This window comes from Aethalodelphis obliquidens, unplaced genomic scaffold, assembly GCF_003676395.1.
Source record: "Aethalodelphis obliquidens isolate GAN/ISIS:26980383/991018 unplaced genomic scaffold, ASM367639v1 scaffold69, whole genome shotgun sequence".
Classification (NCBI taxonomy): Eukaryota; Metazoa; Chordata; class Mammalia; order Artiodactyla; family Delphinidae; genus Aethalodelphis; species Aethalodelphis obliquidens.
The window spans coordinates 986,264-1,004,927 of record NW_020838013.1 but is presented as its reverse complement, the minus strand read 5'-3'; the positions used below and the strand labels follow the sequence as shown (position 1 = coordinate 1,004,927).

The following is an 18,664-nucleotide window of genomic DNA, read 5'->3' as shown; positions in this document are numbered from 1 at the left end:
CTTTGTGGCGGAGCATGGGCTCTAGGCGCATGGACTTCAGTAGTTGTGGTACGTGGGCTCTGTAGTTGTGGCTCACAGGCTCTAGAGCGCAGGCTCAGTAGTTGCGCACGGGCTTAGTTGCTCCGTGGCATGTGGGATCTTCCCGGACCAGGGCTGGAACCCATGTCCCCTGCATTGGCAGGCGGATTCTTTTTTTTTTTTTTTTTGTGGTACACAGGCCTGTTGCTGTTGTGGCCTCTCCCGTTGTGGAGCACAGGCTCCAGACGCGCAGGCTCAGCGGCCATGGCTCACGGGCCCAGCCACTCCGCGGCACATGAGATCTTCCTGGACCGGGGCACGAACCTGTGTCCCCTGCATCGGCAGGCGGACTCTCAACCACTGCACCACCAGGGAAGCCCCTGGCAGGCGGACTCTTAACCACTGCGCCACAAGGAAGTCCCTGATGCCAGTATTTTCATAGAGGAGCCCAGCAAGGTCATCAGATTTTGGTAGGCCTAGTTAATAGTGGTGACCAGAGCTAATGGGGTCCCTCTTGAATAGAAATAGCTATATGTCAGATGTTCTCATACTAAAGACTGCTTCTCTTTAGCTAGCAGCATTTTTAAAAATTTCCCATTGTTTTAGTGACAGGAAATAGTTTCCTCCATTTTGTAGACTGACCACAAGTCTTAGAGATTATTTTAACAAGAAACTAGGTTTTGTTTGGAAAAATTACTGCTCAGGATGGTTTATGCCTGTGAGGAGTTAGGGGTTGTGTTTCTGGAATTCCTCAGCTCAAGAAATATTTCCAGGGGCTTCCTGGGTGGTGCAGTGGTTAAGAATCCGCCTGCCAATGCAGGGGATATGGGTTCGAGCCCTGGTCTGGGAAGATCCCACATGCCGCGGAGCAGCTAAGCCCGTGAGCCACAACTACTGAGCCTGCACTCTAGAGCCTGTGAGCCACAACTACTGAGCCCACGTGCCACAACTACTGAAGCCCACGTGCCTAGAGCCCATGCTCCACAACGAGAGAAGCCACTGCAATGAGAAGCCCACGCGCCGCAATGAAGAGTAGCCCCCGCTGGCCGCAAATAGAGAAAGCCTACGAGCAGCAACGAAGACCCAGTGCAGCCAAAAGTAAACAAATAAATAAATTTATTTTAAAAAGAGAAATTTCCAGTTAATTCTCTGGGAGATAGCTCATTGCCTTGACATTTTACCCCCACCCCTTCTGTCACCTGTTTCAGTGTGGGTCAAAGGAGACAGTACAGCTCCTGGAGTCAGGTATCTAGAAGGGACATAGAAAATTGTACGATGGGAATTACATGATTTGGCGCAATTTTAGTTACTTATCTGTAAAATGGGGACAATACCTATCTCTCACACAAAAGTGGACCAAGATACTGTGACAACCCTGAAGAAGAGCAGTTTGCTCCTGAACTACTGCCAGATGTGCTGGAAAAACACTATGGATATAAACTCTTCATCCCAGAAAGGGACCTGATTCCAAGTCATACTAGAAATTCAAAAAAAAAATCCAAGAAATATTAGAATATGAGAGGTTGATTAATTAATGAAATATCAAAAATACCCCTTTACTATTTTTTGGTTTAATTTATTAGATTACTATGTATTTTTTGCATTTTTGCCAAGAGTACCTTGTTAAATATCAAAATTCTGCAACATCAATCTTTAGAGTTTTAATATCCTAAATTGTATTAAAATTATAATCAAAGGATTATAGTGAGGATTGTATGAGACACCCAGGGCACAGGCTTGGTACATGATAGGCCCTAGATTTCACTCATTCATGTAACAAGTATGTACTGAGGTACTGTTACTACCTGCAGTGACTGATGGATGAATGAATGACTATAAGGAGAAAATCTGCGCAGAGGGACTAGAGATCAAGGGGAGGGTCCCAAAGCCACTCCCAAGTACCCTACCTGGCTTTTGACCGCCGGCCGCGCGCGCTTGATACGCCGGATATGACGTCACCCACTACCGTGGTTCCCAGAACTAGGCGGTGGGAGCGGAAATTAACCCGGAGGGAGGGAGTGTGCAGACTGACCGGAAGTGGGCCGCGACGTTTACTGCCAGCTCCAGCTCCTGGGAGCAGGTCGAGAGGAGGGTGAGGAGGGCGGGTCAAGGGGCGGGGCCGCTTCAGGGGCGGGGCTTGCAGGCTGGCGGGCTGGGGGCGGGGAACTTCGTGCCTGCAGGACCCCGCCTGCCCAGGCGCCGGCGGTGGCGCGGCCATGAAGCTGAAGCTGAAGAACGTGTTCCTCGCCTACTTCCTGGTGTCGATCGCCGGCCTCCTCTACGCGCTGGTGCAGCTCGGTGAGCGGGGCGGGGCGGGGGCGCGGCGGGTCGGCCCTCGGGCACCCGTCGCCGAGCGTCCCGCCCTGGGGATGAACCCCCGCGCAGACCCCATTCATCCGGCTCGGCCCTTCTACAGCCCTCTAAGGCCGCCGGGCGCACTCCCCTCTCTAGAACGCACCGCGGCTGCCCGCCGCACCTCGGGTGAAATCAGACTCCTTCCCAGAGCCTGCAAGGCCCCGCATGATTCTGCCTTGGTCTGCCTCTCTAACCCCATTTCCTAACCCTCTCGCTCGCTCTGCTCCGGCCACACTGGCTTCATGACAGTTTCTTGAAAACCCCACACTCATTGCTTCCAAGCACTTAACCTGTCCCCGCTGCCTGTGGTGCTCTTCGCCCAGCTCTTTCCCAGCTCCCTCTCTCATCCTTCAGGTTTCAGCTCACATGTCACCGCCTCACAGGCCTTCCTTGACCACCTTAGCTAAAGTACCTCTTCTCAATCTGGATTCTCTTTAAGTCTCTATCCTATTTGTTTCCTTCATGGCCCTTACCACGGTTTCTAATAATTTTATTAATTTGTTTCTTTGCTTAGTGTCCAGCTCCTCCACTAAACTGAAACCTCCATGAGGGCAGGGACCATGTCTGTTTGCTTTCCTAAGCTGCATCCCGGGCACCTAAGGCAGTGCCTCCCAGGAGGAGCATTCAATAAATATTTATCCAATGATGGAATCAATGAATTTAATGAGTCTTTGGTCACACAGCCAGTGGAACAGATTGAACCCTGCCTCTTATGCGGGGATTTAGAGACTGGGCCACTGCATGATCCTCAGGTATTTGAAAGACTGTCCTGTTTTAGGAGATCAACTTGTTCTTTATGGTTCCAGAAGGCAGAATTAGGACCAGAAGGTAGAAAGGATGGAGGCAGGTAATCAGCTCAATAGCCAAATGAAAACTGTAATGGATGGAATTGGTAAAGTCGGAGAGGGGCTGCTAATTGAGGCAGTGAGCTCCCCACCACCCAAGGCATAGAAAAGCTGTTAGAGAAGTTGTAAAGAGAGCCCTGCACTGGCTAGTTGAACAGAAGGTTATGGCCCTTTGGGATGCTGAACATACTGTGGTTCTCTGCCCCCATCCCTGCTTCCTGGGACCAGGCCAGCCATGTGACTGCCTCTCTCCCCTGCGGGCAGCAGCAGAGCAGCTTCGGCAGAAGGATCTGAGGATTTCCCAGCTGCAAGCCGATCTCCGCCGTCCACCCCCTGCCCCCGCCCAGCCCCCTGAACCTGAGGCTCTGCCTACTATCTATGTTGTTACCCCCACCTATGCCAGGTATGGGCTGTGATGCACCCAACATCTGCATGGACCAAGAGGCTGGGGTCGATGATGAGTTTCGGGAGGCGCTGGGCCAGGGGATGTTCCTCAAGCTAAGGCATGACAAATGACAGGCTAAATGAACCACATCATTACTCTAAGATTTGTGGGAAAATGTTTTTCTATTAAAATAGACAGGGATGTGCTGTGAAGTAGAATACAATATTCCTGAGAAGTTTTAAGATAGAACAATAAAGTTGCAAAGAAATTCTGAACTTGCCAGTGAGTTCACTCTCCTTAGGGAGCCTTTGGTGAGAAAGTTTGGGAAGCCCTTGACTAAATCGAAGTAGAAAAGGACTTGGCCCTGAGGTCATACGGGGGTCTAGAAATAGTTACACCAGCTATTATTTGCAGTGTGTTTACTCTCTGCCCCACACTGTGCTAAGTGTGTTCCTTTTTTTTTTTTTTTAATAAAACGTAGCGTTATTGGTGACACAAACCAACTGGGAAATGTGGTTTTGAATCTGTAGCCAAAAGGGCTTGCTGACATCTGCCTGGAATCAGATGGCTGACCCACCTACGCCAGGGCATCTCTAGACCCTCTCCACCTCCCTACACACACCATCAAGCCTGGGGCGGGCAGGCCCATCTGAAGGGTAAAGAAGCCTGCAAGAGACTGGGCCCCTACCTTCCCAGTTTCTTGTCTAAACTCGGATAAATCTTCGTCCCCTGAAAAGGAATGAGCCAAAGGGCTCCTCTAAACTCTTCTACCTGGAAATCCAAGCATAGGCGGCAAAGAACATGGTCCTACTGGTATTCTAAAAAATCATGATCTTATTTAATCTTTAAAACAACATTGTTATAAAGTACTGTTATTTTAAAGTTATTTAAAGGAAACTGAGCCTTGGGGAGATGGAGCCATTTCCCCAGATATCTCACCTAGTAAGTTACAAAACTGGCGTTCAAACCCAGATCTGATTTCAAAGACTGTGCCCTTAATTTATAGTCAGAGCCCTGGGGTTGAGGTGAGTGACAGACATGGACATTAAGAACAGGGCAGGTGAATCAATTCCCTGGCGGTCCAGTGGTTAGGACTCAGCGCTTCCACTGCAGTGGGCATGGGTTCCATCCCTGGTCAGGGAACTAAGATCCTGCAAGCTGAGTGGCTGGGTCAAAAAACAAAACAAGACAAAGAAAAGAACAGGGCATTTGGGTGCTGGTCGGGGAAAGGTCACGGGGGGCGGGGAGGGTGGGCGGTGCTAGGAGTGGCCCAGGAGAAGCCATATGTACCCTCTGGAGTGGGCAAATGGTGCCTACCCCTTTCCCTCCTGCATCTTTCCCCCTGCAGGCTGGTGCAGAAGGCAGAGCTGGTGCGGCTGTCCCAGACCCTAAGCCTGGTGCCCCGGCTGCACTGGCTGCTGGTAGAGGATGCTGAGGGCCCCACCCCGTTGGTCTCGGGGCTGCTGGCTGCCTCTGGCCTCCTCTTCACACACCTGGCGGTCCTCACCCCCAAGGCCCAGCGACTCCGGGAGGGCGAGCCAGGCTGGGTTCGGCCCCGAGGTGTTGAGCAACGGAACAGGGCCCTGGACTGGCTCCGGAGCAGAGGGGGTGCTGTGGCGGGAGAGAAGGATCCACCCCCACCAGGCACCCGGGGAGTCGTGTACTTTGCTGATGATGACAACACCTACAGCCGGGAACTCTTTGAGGAGGTGAGCACTGAGATGGGGCTGGGGAAACAGGCCAGGTGGGCCCGCTTCATCTTTTTCCCTAGGTGAGGAGTGGGGAGCGGTGGGGCAGAGTGACTCAAGTGGTCCTTCCCGCTGCTCCCGTTCCTCTGGGCCACCTCCTGTCTGGTTCTTCTTTCCTGACTTCCGGTAGATGCGCTGGACCCGTGGCGTCTCAGTGTGGCCAGTGGGGCTGGTGGGCGGCCTGCGATTCGAGGGCCCTCGCGTACAGGATGGCCGGGTCGTGGGCTTCCACACCGCGTGGGAGCCCAATAGGCCCTTCCCACTGGATATGGCGGGATTTGCCGTCTCCCTGCCCCTGCTGTTGGCGAAACCCAATGCCCGGTTTGATGCTACTGCTCCTCGGGGCCACCTGGAGAGCAGCCTCCTGAGCCACCTTGTCGATCCCAAGGACCTGGAGCCACGGGCTGCCAACTGCACTCGGGTAAGGGGATGGAGGTGGGCACGGAAATCTGACTGTGGGATGGACGGGTGATGGGAGAAGTGGAATGAGGCCCTGGGGAGTAGGATCAAGGATGGGTGTTTGAACCAGGAGAGACCCTCCAGGGCTCAGATTCAACCTTGCTTGCTCTCCTGAAGGGGAAGCTGGGAGGCAGGGAAGGAAAGTGGTCTTCCTGCCACTGTGTCTCCTGGCACCCGTGTGACACAGAGAGGGTAAGGGATTAAGCCCCATTTTAGAGGCACTAAAGGCTCCCCCCACCCACCCGTCATACTTGGCAGCCAACCCAGTGTGTGTCGAGGGGGTTGGAGAATCCGTTCTACACTGCGTGCCCCAGAGGCTTGGCTGTGGCTGGGCCCGGCTCTAACTGAAAGCTCTCGGGACAGGTTCTGGTGTGGCATACGCGGACAGAGAAGCCCAAAACGAAGCAGGAGGAGCAGCTGCAGCGGCAGGGCCGAGGCTCAGACCCAGCTGTCGAGGTGTGATGGCGGCCCTCCACTGCCCACCACCTCATCAGACACAGATCTGTGGGACTGGATCCCTGGCCTGCCCAGGATGTGGTTTTCCAAGTCCTGAGCCCTCAGAGCCAGGGGCAGCCCCTCTGCCCCTTCAACCCCAGGGCGTGGCCCAGCTGCTTCTCCCCTCCCCCAGCTTGCCTTGTGGCACTGCTCACAGGCTAGGGACAAGCAGCCCTTGTGTTGAGCCAGATGGGCTTGTCTGGGGCGGAGCAGAAAACAGAGTGTCTCGGGCGGGAGGGCGGCTGAGTGACTGGGTAACTTATTGGGGCTGGGCATGCACTGGGGGGCTGGAGGAGCTGGGCTGGACCCTCCCCACCTGAGCATGCTGACCCCCCCCCCCCCGCCCCAACCTCCAGAATAAAAACTCTCAACTTGGAGGGGCTTCTGTTTTCCTTCACTTCCCATGTCAGGTTCTTGCATTTGATCCTTACCAGGTCAAACCCCTGGAGTCCTGGCTTCTCCATCAGACGGAAATCAGTTCTCTCAGGGCCCCCACCCCCTTGAAGAGAAAGATCAGTGGCTTCAGTCCAAAAGCTTTATTGAGTCTGTGTACCAGAAGCAGCCTCCAGTCCTTCCCATGTCACTTTCCCACCACCCTGGTTTTTTTTCTGTTCTTCCCTGGTGGTTCTGGCCATGGGCTAGGCCCTAGGACACCTGGTTTTCTCTCTTACCCCAGTCCAGCTCACTGACTATCCTTAACCCTCTAATCCCAGAGATCCCTCCTCCCCCACCTGGAGCCTATAAGGAGTTGTGAGGTTTCCAGGCTTGTCCATCTCTCCCCTTCCCCCCACCCCTCATCCCCACCCCAAGCTCCAGGCCACTAGGCCTCAGGTAGACCCTCCTTGGGAGGTTCCTCTTCTGGTGGGGCCTCCTCAGGTGCTGGCCTGCGGGCCACCCCTCCCTGTAGCCACGCTGTTTTCAGCATGTCTTTCAGCCCAGCAGGAAAGAGATAGCCCTGGGCCTCTCCCTCCCCATCGATGACTCCTCCGAGCCCCTCCAATGCCGTTTGCAGGTACCGCAGGCCCAAGAGTACCAGAGTCTGTGGGGAAAGCAAGGGGCAAGAGGTCAATGAGGGTCACAGCAGTTTCAGGGGCCCCTGGGTTGGAGGCGGTGAGGAGGCCCAGAGGAGGCCTCAAACACTTTGCTGACTCACCTGCAGCAGGAAGGTAACAGCCAGCATGTTGCCCAGTGTGCTCGCCAGCCCCTGCAGGTGCCCCAGCAGCACCTCATGGCATCCTTGGGCCCAGAGGTTTAGGTTGGGCTGTCGGGGATCAAAGAGGGGGTGGGCGTGGGGGTCTGAGAGCTGGCTTTGCAGGCAAGGTCTGGGTGAGTGGGGATTACAGCAGGAGAAAGGGACCCCATCAATCAGATATAGGCCTTCCACATTGCTCTGGATCCGGCTGCAAAGGGAGGGGCAGGGGTGTTAGGATGTCTGGAGATAGAGGCCTGGGGGAGAAGCTGCAGGGCACAGGAGTTGAGAAGGGAAAAGACAAGTGAGACATGTACTGACTGCTTTACTATGTGCCAGGCATGCATACATAATTCATTTATCCTTACGACAACTCTGTAAAGTGGGACTTTTATCATCTCCAGTTTACAGACAAGCAAATGGGCCCAGAGCAGTTTGGTAACATGCCCTGGGTCACACAGCTAAAACATGGCAGAGCTGTGCTCCATTCTCTCAGTCACTAGACTCTACTCATTGCCTGTCTGGGTGAGGTGGGGTTTCAAGGAAGGAGGAAGAGGAGGAGAAGAAGGAAGAGGGAGGAGGAGAAGCAAATCACTCACTCAGCCACATCCTGGTCATTGGGATCCAGGTAACGGTTGCTGACCCACTGGATCCCAAACCAATCCTTGTACCCATGGCGCCCGCAGCAGTGGTGCCTCAGCTGCAGCTCGTCCAACAGCCGTTTGGCTTGACAGCGTCCGGGGACCTCTGTGTCCTTGTAGTTAGCCAAGGCAGTCCCCAGGCCCTCCTCCAGTCCTGTGTCCAGAGTCCCAGGCAAAGCCAGGGCTAGCCCCAGGGCAAGAACCAGGAGCCCCCCGCCACCAGCTGTGCCAGCCACCAGCAGCGGGCCCAGGACCCCTCGCCAGGGAGGGTATTGAGCTGCATCCAGACTGGCCCTGCTGGCTCCTGAACCCACCAGTCCTGTGCCCAGAGCCACTGCACTGGCTGCCAAGGCAACCTGGGGCAGGGCAGCGACCGGGCAGGAGGGAGCCAAGAAGGTGCCAAGGTGCCACAGCTGGACCAGGAGATGCCCGCTACAGAGGAGGGTGAGGCCACCGACCACCGCCAGCAGCCAGGAGAGGAGCCAGAGGCCCTGCGCCAGACGGATGCGGGGCTGGAGGGGCAGCACCAGGGGCAGCACCGGCGCCATCTCCCATCTCTGCCCAAGGGACAGCAGAGCTGTCAGGGACAGGGGTTGGCCGCGGCAGGATGCTGCGTCAGCCCAGCCTGGCTTGAGCTGGGCTAATGCCACCCTGACCCCAATACCCTGGGCATCCTCCCGCCACAGCCTTAATAACCCTCTGCCCTGTCCCCTGCCAGTCCCAATTCGGGATGCCTTGGCCTTGCCCCTTAGGAAAAGCCCCGCCCCCGGGCAAAAGGCCTATTTCGTGACCCCGCCCCTGTCCCTTCGCGGAAGCGGGGAGGGGCTGGTCGGTTCTGCCTCGACAGGCTAGGGGCTGGGGGCGGGAGACCTCACGGCCCGCGCTCCTTCCCAGGTCCCCAGGGAGTCCGAGGGCCAGGATCCCGGAAGGGCCTGGAGGGCGGTGGCCGGAGGGGGCCGGGGGTCAACGGGTTGGCCCCGCCCCCGAAGCGAGCTGCGAGGCCCGGACAGGGAGGGGTTACCAGGCGGCCCGGCCCCCCCCCTCGTCCCGCCCCCCCACCTCCCGCGCTTCCTGGCGGCCTCGCGTCCGGCGCCTGTTTGTGCTGCGGCGCTGGGGCCCAGGACGGCCCCGCCACCCCACCCCCGGGAGCCAAGAGCGGTCCCGGGAGAGTCCGAGGCCCCGGCGGGCCCCGGAGCCTGCGGCCCCCGCCCCACAGCGCCCCCTCCAGGCCCTTTCCCCGCGCCCGACAGCGCCCCCGGGGGGTGGCTCGGCTCCCTTGCGCGCGCGCCCCGGGGTGCTTCCCCTTCCCCTCTCTCTGGCCATGGCCCCGGCGGCTTAGACGCCTCCTCCTCCGCCGCCGCCGCTCGGAGCAAGCCGGGGGCCGGATGGACGGGGCCGGGGGGCCCGGTGAGTACGGGGCGGGGCGGGCGGCGTGCCCCTTCCCGGAGCGCCGGCCGGTCGGGCGCTGCCATTGCCCGACGGCTGTTCGGGGCGTCCCCGCGTGCTCCTCGGCTCCGGGGGCTCTGAGCATCCTCCACTGTACCTCAGGTCGCTCTCCCTAGTTACTTGGGTCCTCCAACTGTCATTTCGGACTTCCCCAACGTCATCCTACCTCCCGTGTTACTTTGGGCACCTCGAAAATTTCCTTACCTCCTGTGTTACTCTGGGCCTCTTTTCCTGGGATTTTGGGTCTTTTTACTTCGGACCCCCACTGTTACCCTGGGACCTTCGCTATGACTCTTCTCTCCACTCATACCCTCTCCTGTCATTCTAGATGTCGTCTTCTTCTCTGAGTCCTCAGGATGACTGTACTGTTGTGTCCCCCCCACTTTTCTCCGGGTGCTCCCTCTGAGTTTCTCTGCCTTCTCTGGAGACCTGAGCTTGCTCTGGGCTGGGCCCTGTCGTCCCTCACCAGCACTGCGCTTCAGCCTGTGGTTCCCACGTTCCTCGCCAGTACTCCATTTTTTCCCCGGGTACTCCATGGTACTCCCTGTCTTTGCGGAGGCTGGGACGGCAGCAGGAAGGGAGCTTTGCCAGGTTCCTCGCCTGCCCTGCCACAAGGAGGCCCTTGATCCTTTACTACCCGTCTCCTCCCCTCTGGGAGCGCATCCAAGCCTGGAGCTGCTCGAAGGGTGCAGGTCCTATTGGACAAATGCACAGCTGGGGGCAGAGAGAATCCCCTCAAGCCTTTCCCCAGGTGGTGGGTACATTCTGACTGCTTCTTGCCCCTTTCCCAGGTGAGGGCCCTGCTCAGGAGGCCCTGCAGTCCCTGAGCCGGCGGCTTCAGGTGCAGGAGAAGGAGATGGAGCTGGTAAAGGCAGCCTTGGCAGAAGCTCTTCGCCTGCTGCGGCTGCAGGCGCCTCCCACCTCCCTGCAGGACCCTGGCGCACCAGGCCCTACAAGGGACAGGTATGCATGTTGTCAAACCTTCTTCCTCCCCCTTGCTGGGGCCTGCCCCAGGCGCATCGGGCTGATGCACTGGCTCCCCAGCAGCCCTGCAGCTCCTCCGGGACTGCCACCCACACGCAGCCCCTCCTCGGTGAGCCGAGGCACCCAGACAGAGACAGAGGTGGAGACGGAGTCATCACCTGGCCCCCCTGGCCTGATCAACGGGCCCGCGGCCCCGCATGGGGGCGGTGAAGAGCCCGGTGGGACCCAGTCCGAAGGAGGGGGCAGCAGCAGCAGTGGCACTGGCTCGCCCGGCCCCCCAGGGCTCCTCAGGCTGGTGCAGCCCCCACAGCGTACTGACACGTGAGTGTCCTGCGGCAGAGGCTGGGAGGGGAGGGAGGAGTGGGGAGCACGATCCGAGGGAATGACTTTCACCTGCTCACTGTGCTCCGTTCGACCAGGCCCCGGAGAAATTCTTCCTCCTCCTCGTCCCCCTCAGAGCGGCCTCGCCAGAAACTCTCCCGGAAGGCAGCTTCCTCGGCCAACCTGTTGCTGCGGTCAGGGAGCACAGAGAGGTGGGCGAGGCTCCCCTCCCCCCAGCCCGCCCCACCCCAGGCTCAGGTTCTTGACTTTTCACATCCCTCACCTCACTTCCCTGGGTGGGGTGGGGGGACCTCATTGCCCAACAGGAAGAAAGGAACAAGTACTCCTGGGGTGCCTGCCGTGTACCCGGCACTGTGCTAAACCCTCGACCTCCTCCGTCTCATTCAGTCCCCATGACATCCTTGGGGGGTAGGTGGTCTCATGCTGATCATTGTCCAGGTGAAGAAGCAGGTTCAGAGAGGGTAAGTCATTTGTCTGGGGTCACACAGCTAGAGCCAGGATTCCAACCCCACTCTTCCTGACTCCAGTTCCCCTGCCGTTTCCACCATATCACAACATACCTTCCAAGATTCCAAGAGGGTTTTCCAAAAGCACCCATGATTTTCATGGTGACGGTCCTCAGAGTCTCAGCCTCCTCCCACACCCCAGCGTACCAAGCTTTACTTCTAGAGAGCAAGGGGAAATCCTGGTGGCTGAGCATAGTTGTCTCAGAGTGTGTACAGGCCCCGGGACGCCTGAGTGTTCATTCTAGCCCGATCCTTGGCCTCTCTTTTATTCTTTGAAGAGAGATGGTCACCTTATTATCTAAGGACAGTGATCTCTGGAATTCACCTGTCACTTTCCCCTTGAGAGAGAAGGACTATTCTTGCTTACCTCTCAGATCCCTGAAAGGCAGGGCTGATGTACATTCTGGATTCACTAAAGGCCCATTTTACAGATGGGAAAATGAAGCGGTTAATAGCCAGAGGCCTGGTGGTCTGGAGGAAAGTGTCACCCCACCCTGCCTCTTACAGGCTTACTCAGCCTCTTTAGCCTCAGTCTTCTCATGCCTTAAATGGAGCTAAAAGTCCCCACCTGAGCTCTGAATGCACACGATGCAAACTGAAATTCTGCAGAGGTGACTGTCATCTCTAGGGTAGCCTCCTTTCTTACGTCCTGCCCCTCCACAATTATGTCTTGGGACCTGACCCCAATCCATGTGCTTTTCTTCCTTCGCAACAGCCGTGGGGGAAAAGACGCCCTCTCCAGCCCTGGGGGTCCTGGATCTCGGAGGAGCAATTATAATTTAGGTATGTATAGAGGGATCCGGAAGAACTTGGATGATGGGGTTAGGGTTTGGGCTGCAGCCCCAGGAGCTATTTTGGGGGACCTGTGAGGTATGGTGGGTTGAGTTCTGCTCTGGCTTTCCTGGAAGGGAAGCTACAGGGTCGTGATTGACACCCCCTTCTTTTTTTGTAGAAGGCATCTCAGTGAAGATGTTCCTTCGCGGCCGCCCCATTACCATGTACATCCCGTCTGGCATCCGCAGCCTCGAGGAGCTGCCCAGCGGCCCACCCCCGGAGACCCTCAGCCTTGACTGGGTGTATCCTGCCCCTTCCAGTCCCATGGGAACCACCCTTCCCATCCTGGAATGTCCCCCCCCCTTGCACCTCCTGGGTCTGCAAGGAGAGTGAGACCTCTGAATCCTCCGCTTCCATCCTCTGCCAGTGGCGCTGCTATAGCCAGAGCTCTGTCTTCCTCTCCTTTTCCTCGTGGTGCCCTTGATCTGACCCTTTCCTTGACCATGATCCCACTCCAGTTACGGGTACCGGGGTCGTGACTCCCGCTCTAATCTGTTTGTACTGCGCTCTGGGGAGGTGGTCTACTTTATCGCCTGTGTGGTGGTGCTGTACCGGCCCGGGGGAGGCCCAGGGGGTCCTGGAGGTGGCGGCCAGAGACATTACCGGGGGCACACGGACTGCGTTCGATGGTGAGGGTCCTAGGGCTTGGGAGTGGGCAGCTCTAGGCACGGGGATGGTGGGCTTGGCAGGAAGAGGGTCTGGGTGGGTGTGGAGGAACAGGAGAGGAGAGTGGCCTGGGTGGTCTTGAGAGACCACCGACCCCCTTCCCTAGAGTGTCTCCTCCCCCACTTAGCCTGGCTGTTCACCCTGATGGTGTGCGTGTAGCCTCAGGACAGACAGCCGGAGTGGATAAGGATGGAAAGGTAAGGCCACAGTCAAACGCCAGGCAGACAGGATGAAATTCCAGCCCAGCTGTCCTTCACACCCCTGACCCCTTCTCTTCCACCAGCCCCTGCAGCCTGTGGTTCATGTCTGGGACTCAGAGACGCTGCTGAAGCTGCAGGAGATCGGACTGGGGGCCTTCGAGCGGGGTGTGGGGGCCCTGGCCTTTTCAGTTGCGGTGAGCTGGCCCTGGCGCCTCGAGGCCCCCATCTTCCCTGTCCGGGAACCCCCTCCTTGTACTTCACCAGGAAGCCTCAGAAGTCCTGGCCTTCCTAAGCCCCACCCAGCCGGTTCTCCTAAGAGACAGTGTGGCCCCTTCTGCTCTCTCAGCCTGTCGTGGCACCTCTGGCCTAATTTGGACCATGAATCCTGAGACCTCCAGGCCTTACTCGGCCCCTCTGATGTGTCCCCCATCTTCAGGATCTGGGTGCTTTCCTCTGTGTGGTGGATGATTCCAACGAGCACATGCTGTCTGTGTGGGACTGCAGCCGGGGAACGAAGCTGGCTGAGATCAAGGTGAGGTATCCTGGTGGCCTGGTGGGGCGCTGAGGTTGAGGTGCTGGGAGTGGTGGAGTGCAGAGAGCTCCAGACTTCCCCGTACGTGTACCTCCTTTCTGGCCTGGTCCCCTGGAGCAAGCCTCCTAGCCTCTCTGAGGCTGTGAAGTGGGGACCACGGAGGTTCTGACCTCGTGAGGGACACCGTGTTAGGCACTAGTGAGTGACTGCCAGTAGTGCTCTTAGGGGACCAGGGCCTTGGAGGAAGGGTTGTCCTGAGGGTCCTGGGCTGCTGCAGACCAGTTGTCAGGATGCCAGTTGAAGAGAGTCTGGTAGAACCAAGGTGCACAGGGCTTGGAGTGGTTGAATCTAGTATCTTCCCTTCAGAGTACAAATGACTCAGTCCTGGCCGTTGGCTTCAACCCTCGCGACAGCAGCTGCATTGTCACCAGCGGGAAATCCCACGTCCACTTCTGGAACTGGAGTGGTGGAGCAGGGGTTCCTGGGAACGGGACCCTCACCAGGAAACAGGGTGTCTTTGGGGTGAGGTGTGGATGGGTGCAGGGTGGTGGGGGAGGGCAGAGTGGCGATGGAAGTATTGGTCTGAGTACTGTAGACCCTGACGCTACCCAACTCCCAGCTGTCCCGAGACTTGTAGCGTCTTTGACCTCTACTCTCTGCTCGCCTGGCCCCTAGAAATACAAGAAACCCAAGTTTATCCCCTGCTTTGTGCTCCTTCCGGACGGAGACATTCTCACAGGGGACTCCGAGGGGAACATTCTCACGTGGGGGCGGAGCCTCTCAGATTCCAGGACCCCAGGCAGGGGCGGGGCCAAAGGTATGTGATTGGGGGTGGCATCTGGGAAGGCTAGTTCCCCAGACGGTCTGTGAAAACAGAGGAGAGGATTTCCCATCCTTTGCCCTTGAGAATTGATCGTGCTCTGTCCGAGGGTGGGGCCCTCTGGGGGGCTAGTCTAGGAGGGCAGGGGGCAGCACGGCAGAGAGGGCTGGGGCTTTGGAGTGTGCCAGACCCTGGGTTCAAATCCCAGTTTCGCCCCTAGTTGCCTGGCCCTTAGGAAGTTACCTCACTTCTCGGAACCTTGGTCGTCCAGTCTGTAAACTGGGGAGAAGCCGAGGACCAGACTAGGCACTCAGCACCCGGCAGTCATTGCTCTATTGTGACGGCCTCGGCCGCTCCTGTTCCCTACTTCCCTGCACCCCAAAAGCATGACCCACCCAGGACTTTGCCAACAGAGACCTACGGGATTGTGGCCCAGGCGCACGCTCACGAGGGTTCTATCTTCGCCCTGTGTCTCCGGCGGGACGGGACCGTGCTGAGTGGTGGTGGGCGGGACCGCCGGCTGGTCCAGTGGGGGCCTGGGTTGGTGGCCCTCCAGGAAGCTGAGGTGAGGGCTGGGCTGGGGTCAAGGGAAGGAGAGGGAAGAGGAATGGTCAGCGGGCCCCTGACTTTCTGCCACCACTCTGCAGATTCCTGAACACTTTGGGGCCGTGCGGGCCATTGCAGAGGGGCTTGGCTCTGAGCTGCTGGTGGGAACCACGAGGAACGCATTGCTGAGGGGAGATCTGGACCAGGGCTTCTCCCCTGTAATCCAGGTTGGGGGGGGCGCCAAGGGTTCGAGCGAGCAGGAAGGGAAGGGCTGTTGGGGAGGGGCAGAGGTGACAGCGCACGCTCTGCCGCAGGGTCACACGGATGAGCTCTGGGGGCTCTGCACACATCCCTTCCAGAACCGTTTCCTCACCTGTGGCCATGACCGGCAGCTCTGCCTGTGGGATGGGGAGGGCCATGCGCTGGCCTGGAGCATCGACCTCAAGGTAGAGCTCTGTGTCCCCGGATCCTCAGTGTCACGCCCACCATGACTCCTGTGGCCACCACTCCTTCCCCAACACCCCCTTCCCTTTTGCTCCTAGAGGCAGCCCGTTTGTACTGGTGTGGCTGTACTGGCTGGTAAAATATTCATTCTTCTGTACTGATGCCTCCAGTGCCCCTGAGCACTGCCCTCCCCCCAGCCCTTAGACGTCCTCTTGATCCAGCAACTGACGGTTAATCTCCAGCACAGCTGTGGGGTGTCACTTCTGGTTGTTAAGTGTTTTGAGTAGCACCTCTGCTTAGGCTCCGGTGATACCCTGCCTCCATCCCAGGTTTCCTGTCCCTCTCATCCTTGAGAGGAGGGGGCTTTGACATTGTTATCAAGATGACAAGGTATCCATCTTAGTTCCCTCACTAGAAAGGCATCTTCTTGAATTCACCTTTCCCCCCTCCCAGGAGACTGGTCTCTGTGCTGACTTCCACCCCAGTGGGGCAGTTGTGGCCGTAGGACTGAACACAGGGAGGTGAGAGGGAGCCAGGACTCCTGGGAGGGGAAAGCAGGAGGTATGGGAAGGGTTTCTGGTAATGGCGGGGGTGGAGGAGTGTGATCGCTGCCTGCTCAGGAGCCCCAACTGCACCCTCCCTCTTCTCAGTGCTTTTCCCTGCAGCCAGGGTCTCCCCTGCTCTCCTATGGCAGCTGTCATCACACCCTCCCCCATCCATTCTCCCCTCCAAGCAAGCCTGGGAGTGGAGGAGGTGGCAGCTCAGGCTAGAGAAGCAGCGGGGATGGGAGGGGCATAGGGGAGACTAACACAGGGAAGTGACAAGCTTAACAGACTCCACAAGGCCCTGGTAGTTGGGCCCCTGTTCTCCCTTTCAGACGGCATCAGGAGCCCCTCAGCTTTTATCTGCCCATAGCCCCTTCCCACTTCCCAGCATAAGACTGCAATGATAGATAACCTCTCTGTCTACATCACAGCCTTTCTTTTGGTGTCTCTGAGGCTCTCTGACTTGCCAACCCCTACCCTGCTCAGGACAGGTATCCTCACACCCGCTTTCCACCCCCCTCCCTTCTAGGTGGCTAGTTTTGGACACAGAGACCAGAGAGATCGTGTCCGACATCACTGATGGCAATGAGCAGCTCTCAGTGGTCCGGTACAGCCCAGGTGGGAGCCACCCCCACCCCGGAACCTAGACTCATCCCTGGCCCTTCCCTCTCTGAGTGACTGTCTTTGTAGATGGGTTGTACCTGGCCATCGGTTCCCATGACAACATGATCTACATCTATAGCGTTTCCAGTGATGGTGCCAAGTCCAGCCGCTTTGGCCGCTGTGTGGTGAGGAAGCTGGGGTGGAGGGCGGGGCATTGCCATAGCAGGTAAACTAATGTCCTTTAGGAGGGTGAGGGGATGGGAAACGGTGGCTACATTGTTAGTCTCTTGACCCTTGCTCCCAGGGTCACTCCAGCTTCATCACTCACCTTGACTGGTCCAAGGATGGGAACTTCATCATGTCCAATTCTGGGGACTATGAGATCCTTTACTGTGAGTGACAGTAGGGGAGGGCATGGGGAGAGGGTAATAGGGGTGGGTTTTATTTATGTGAGGGGGCTCCTGGTTGGGAGGGGATGAAGGAGAAGATGTGGGGGAACTCCAGGTGGAGGGGCAGTCAGACAGGGAGGTGGAGATGGGTTTGAAGTGGAGTCAGAATTATACACATAGGAGAAATGTCATTTGGACAAAAAAACCACACACACAGTTTTGCACCATGTCTTGTTCCCACAAGGCCTTGGGGGAGTTGAAAAATGCACCAAGAAAAGATTGTTTTGGAAAAGTTTCTCAGGACAGGTGTGGAGGAATTGATTATCAAGGGAGGAGGAACTGATGAGAAACAGGACAACTTCAGCTGAGAACTCAGGAAGCACATGGGGCTGGGTGTTGCCCTGGGCTGAGGGCTACCACCCTGACCAGATCACGTGCCACCGCCTCAAGCCAGTCTTTCCAACCCTTCCATGGCATCTTCCCCACTGAGGGCAGGGTGAGAGCTGAGCTGGGTGGGCTCCCTCTCCCCAGGGGACGTGGCTGGAGGCTGTAAGCTGCTGAGGAATCGTTATGAGAGCCGAGACCGGGAGTGGGCCACCTACACCTGCGTGCTGGGCTTCCATGTCTACGGTGAGCAGGGGCCCAGGGCCGCGGAACCCTGTGGGAGAGGTGCGGGGACAAGGTGCAGCCCGTCCCGGGCTCGCAATGCTGGACAGGTGTAGAGGGGTGCGCGTCAAGAAACTGGCAAATCCAGCCCAGGAGGCCCCTCCGGCCGGCCCTCGGGACCGGGAAGGATTGCCTGGAACGCGCGGCCGGTGGGTGGGTGGCCGGGCCGCCTGAGCGCCGGAAATGGTGCCGCTCTGGACCGTGGGTGGCGGCCGGGAGGCTGGGCTGAGGCTGGCCCCTGTGCTAGGCGTGTGGCCTGACGGCTCGGATGGAACCGACATCAACTCCCTGTGCCGCTCCCACAACGAGCGCGTGGTGGCTGTGGCCGACGACTTCTGCAAAGTGCACCTCTTCCAGTACCCGTGCGCCCGCGCCAAGGTAAGGCCTCCCGGGGCCTCCGGGGCCGGGCGGGAGGGGTCCCAGGGCTCCGCGGCCGCTGTAGCCCGACCTTCCTTCCTGCCCAGGCGCCGAGCCTCGTGTACGGTGGTCACGGCAGCCACGTGACCAGCGTCCGGTTCACGCACGACGACTCGCACCTCGTCTCGCTGGGCGGCAAGGACGCCAGCATCTTCCAGTGGCGAGTGCTGGGCCCTGGGGGCGCGGGGCCGGCGCCTGCAACGCCCTCTCGAACCCCCTCCCTGTCCCCCGCCTCCTCTCTCGACGTCTGACCGCTGTCCTACGGGACCCACAGGCCCTGCAGCGTGGCCCCGCCCCACCCAAATTCCCCATTACCGGGGCCGACCCTGTCCTCGACTTCGAGACATTCCCAAAAGCGCATTTCCCTGGAGGGGGCGAACGGCACCCCTGCACACACTGTATAGACCCGCTGGCTGAGCCGGGCAGCCCCAGCCGGGGCCCTGACTCCCGCTGCCTGCTGAGGGGCAATAAACCAAAAGCAAAGTCGCCTCCCGGTCCTTTTGTGGGGTGCGGCTGGGCGCCTAGGGCCTTTGTGGGGATGGGGAGCAAGGAAAAGGGGAATGCGGAAAGGGTGAGGGAGCGTCGACCT

At 58.2% G+C, this 18,664-nt stretch overlaps 3 protein-coding genes across 9 annotated transcripts; 2 read left to right on the top strand and 1 right to left on the bottom strand.

Annotated features, from left to right (window-relative positions):
• Positions 1 to 1,110: 1,110 nt before the first annotated feature.
• Positions 1,111 to 6,682, top strand: B3GAT3 (beta-1,3-glucuronyltransferase 3). 4 transcript variants are annotated; one of them, XM_027090081.1, is made up of 5 exons: positions 1,111 to 2,316; positions 3,447 to 3,621; positions 4,952 to 5,312; positions 5,482 to 5,772; positions 6,174 to 6,682. In XM_027090081.1, exons 1-5 carry the CDS (start codon positions 2,235 to 2,237, stop codon positions 6,270 to 6,272), a joined length of 1,008 nt encoding a protein of 335 aa, XP_026945882.1. In that variant the 5' UTR covers positions 1,111 to 2,234; the 3' UTR covers positions 6,273 to 6,682. The 4 variants fall into 4 exon arrangements, with proteins under 4 accessions (XP_026945882.1, XP_026945883.1, XP_026945885.1 ...); XM_027090082.1 differs by having other exon boundaries at positions 2,214 to 2,316; positions 2,888 to 3,621; XM_027090084.1 differs by lacking the exon at positions 1,111 to 2,316 and having other exon boundaries at positions 3,508 to 3,621; positions 4,134 to 5,312; positions 6,174 to 6,677.
• A 144-nt stretch (positions 6,683 to 6,826) lies between these two features.
• On the bottom strand, positions 6,827 to 9,236 carry ROM1 (retinal outer segment membrane protein 1). Its single transcript, XM_027090080.1, has 3 exons — positions 8,094 to 9,236; positions 7,459 to 7,705; positions 6,827 to 7,344 (listed from the first exon to the last, which is right to left on the bottom strand). Exons 1-3 carry the CDS (start codon positions 8,681 to 8,683, stop codon positions 7,126 to 7,128), a joined length of 1,056 nt encoding a protein of 351 aa, XP_026945881.1. The 5' UTR covers positions 8,684 to 9,236; the 3' UTR covers positions 6,827 to 7,125.
• Positions 9,218 to 18,563, top strand: EML3 (EMAP like 3). 4 transcript variants are annotated; one of them, XM_027090064.1, is made up of 22 exons: positions 9,218 to 9,542; positions 10,373 to 10,544; positions 10,629 to 10,886; positions 10,985 to 11,098; positions 12,129 to 12,196; positions 12,366 to 12,489; positions 12,706 to 12,876; positions 13,041 to 13,110; positions 13,197 to 13,307; positions 13,550 to 13,645; positions 14,012 to 14,167; positions 14,321 to 14,462; positions 14,879 to 15,030; positions 15,113 to 15,238; positions 15,326 to 15,457; positions 15,909 to 15,976; positions 16,530 to 16,618; positions 16,691 to 16,788; positions 16,908 to 16,995; positions 17,524 to 17,622; positions 17,906 to 18,036; positions 18,123 to 18,562. In XM_027090064.1, exons 1-22 carry the CDS (start codon positions 9,521 to 9,523, stop codon positions 18,324 to 18,326), a joined length of 2,691 nt encoding a protein of 896 aa, XP_026945865.1. In that variant the 5' UTR covers positions 9,218 to 9,520; the 3' UTR covers positions 18,327 to 18,562. The 4 variants fall into 4 exon arrangements, with proteins under 4 accessions (XP_026945865.1, XP_026945863.1, XP_026945866.1 ...); XM_027090062.1 differs by having other exon boundaries at positions 9,440 to 9,542; positions 10,626 to 10,886; positions 18,123 to 18,563; XM_027090065.1 differs by lacking the exon at positions 15,326 to 15,457 and having other exon boundaries at positions 9,440 to 9,542; positions 10,626 to 10,886.
• Positions 18,564 to 18,664: the final 101 nt, after the last annotated feature.

Bases quoted from the DNA above. Each gene is read 5' to 3' on its own strand.
- B3GAT3 (XM_027090081.1), top strand. From the start codon at position 2,235: ATGAAGCTGAAGCTGAAGAACGTGTTCCTCGCCTACTTCCTGGTGTCG. The intron at 5,313-5,481 runs GTGAGCACTGAG...GACTTCCGGTAG, and splicing joins GCCGGGAACTCTTTGAGGAG to ATGCGCTGGACCCGTGGCGT. The intron at 5,773-6,173 runs GTAAGGGGATGG...CTCTCGGGACAG, and splicing joins GGGCTGCCAACTGCACTCGG to GTTCTGGTGTGGCATACGCG.
- EML3 (XM_027090062.1), top strand. From the start codon at position 9,521: ATGGACGGGGCCGGGGGGCCCG. The intron at 15,458-15,908 runs GTAGAGCTCTGT...CCCCCCTCCCAG, and splicing joins CCTGGAGCATCGACCTCAAG to GAGACTGGTCTCTGTGCTGA. The intron at 15,977-16,529 runs GTGAGAGGGAGC...CCTCCCTTCTAG, and splicing joins GTAGGACTGAACACAGGGAG to GTGGCTAGTTTTGGACACAG.
- ROM1 (XM_027090080.1), bottom strand. From the start codon at position 8,683: ATGGCGCCGGTGCTGCCCCTGGTGCTGCCCCTCCAGCCCCGCATCCGT. The intron at 7,706-8,093 runs GTGAGTGATTTG...CTCCCTTTGCAG, and splicing joins AATGACCAGGATGTGGCTGA to CCGGATCCAGAGCAATGTGG. The intron at 7,345-7,458 runs GTGAGTCAGCAA...CTTTCCCCACAG, and splicing joins CTGTTACCTTCCTGCTGCAG to ACTCTGGTACTCTTGGGCCT.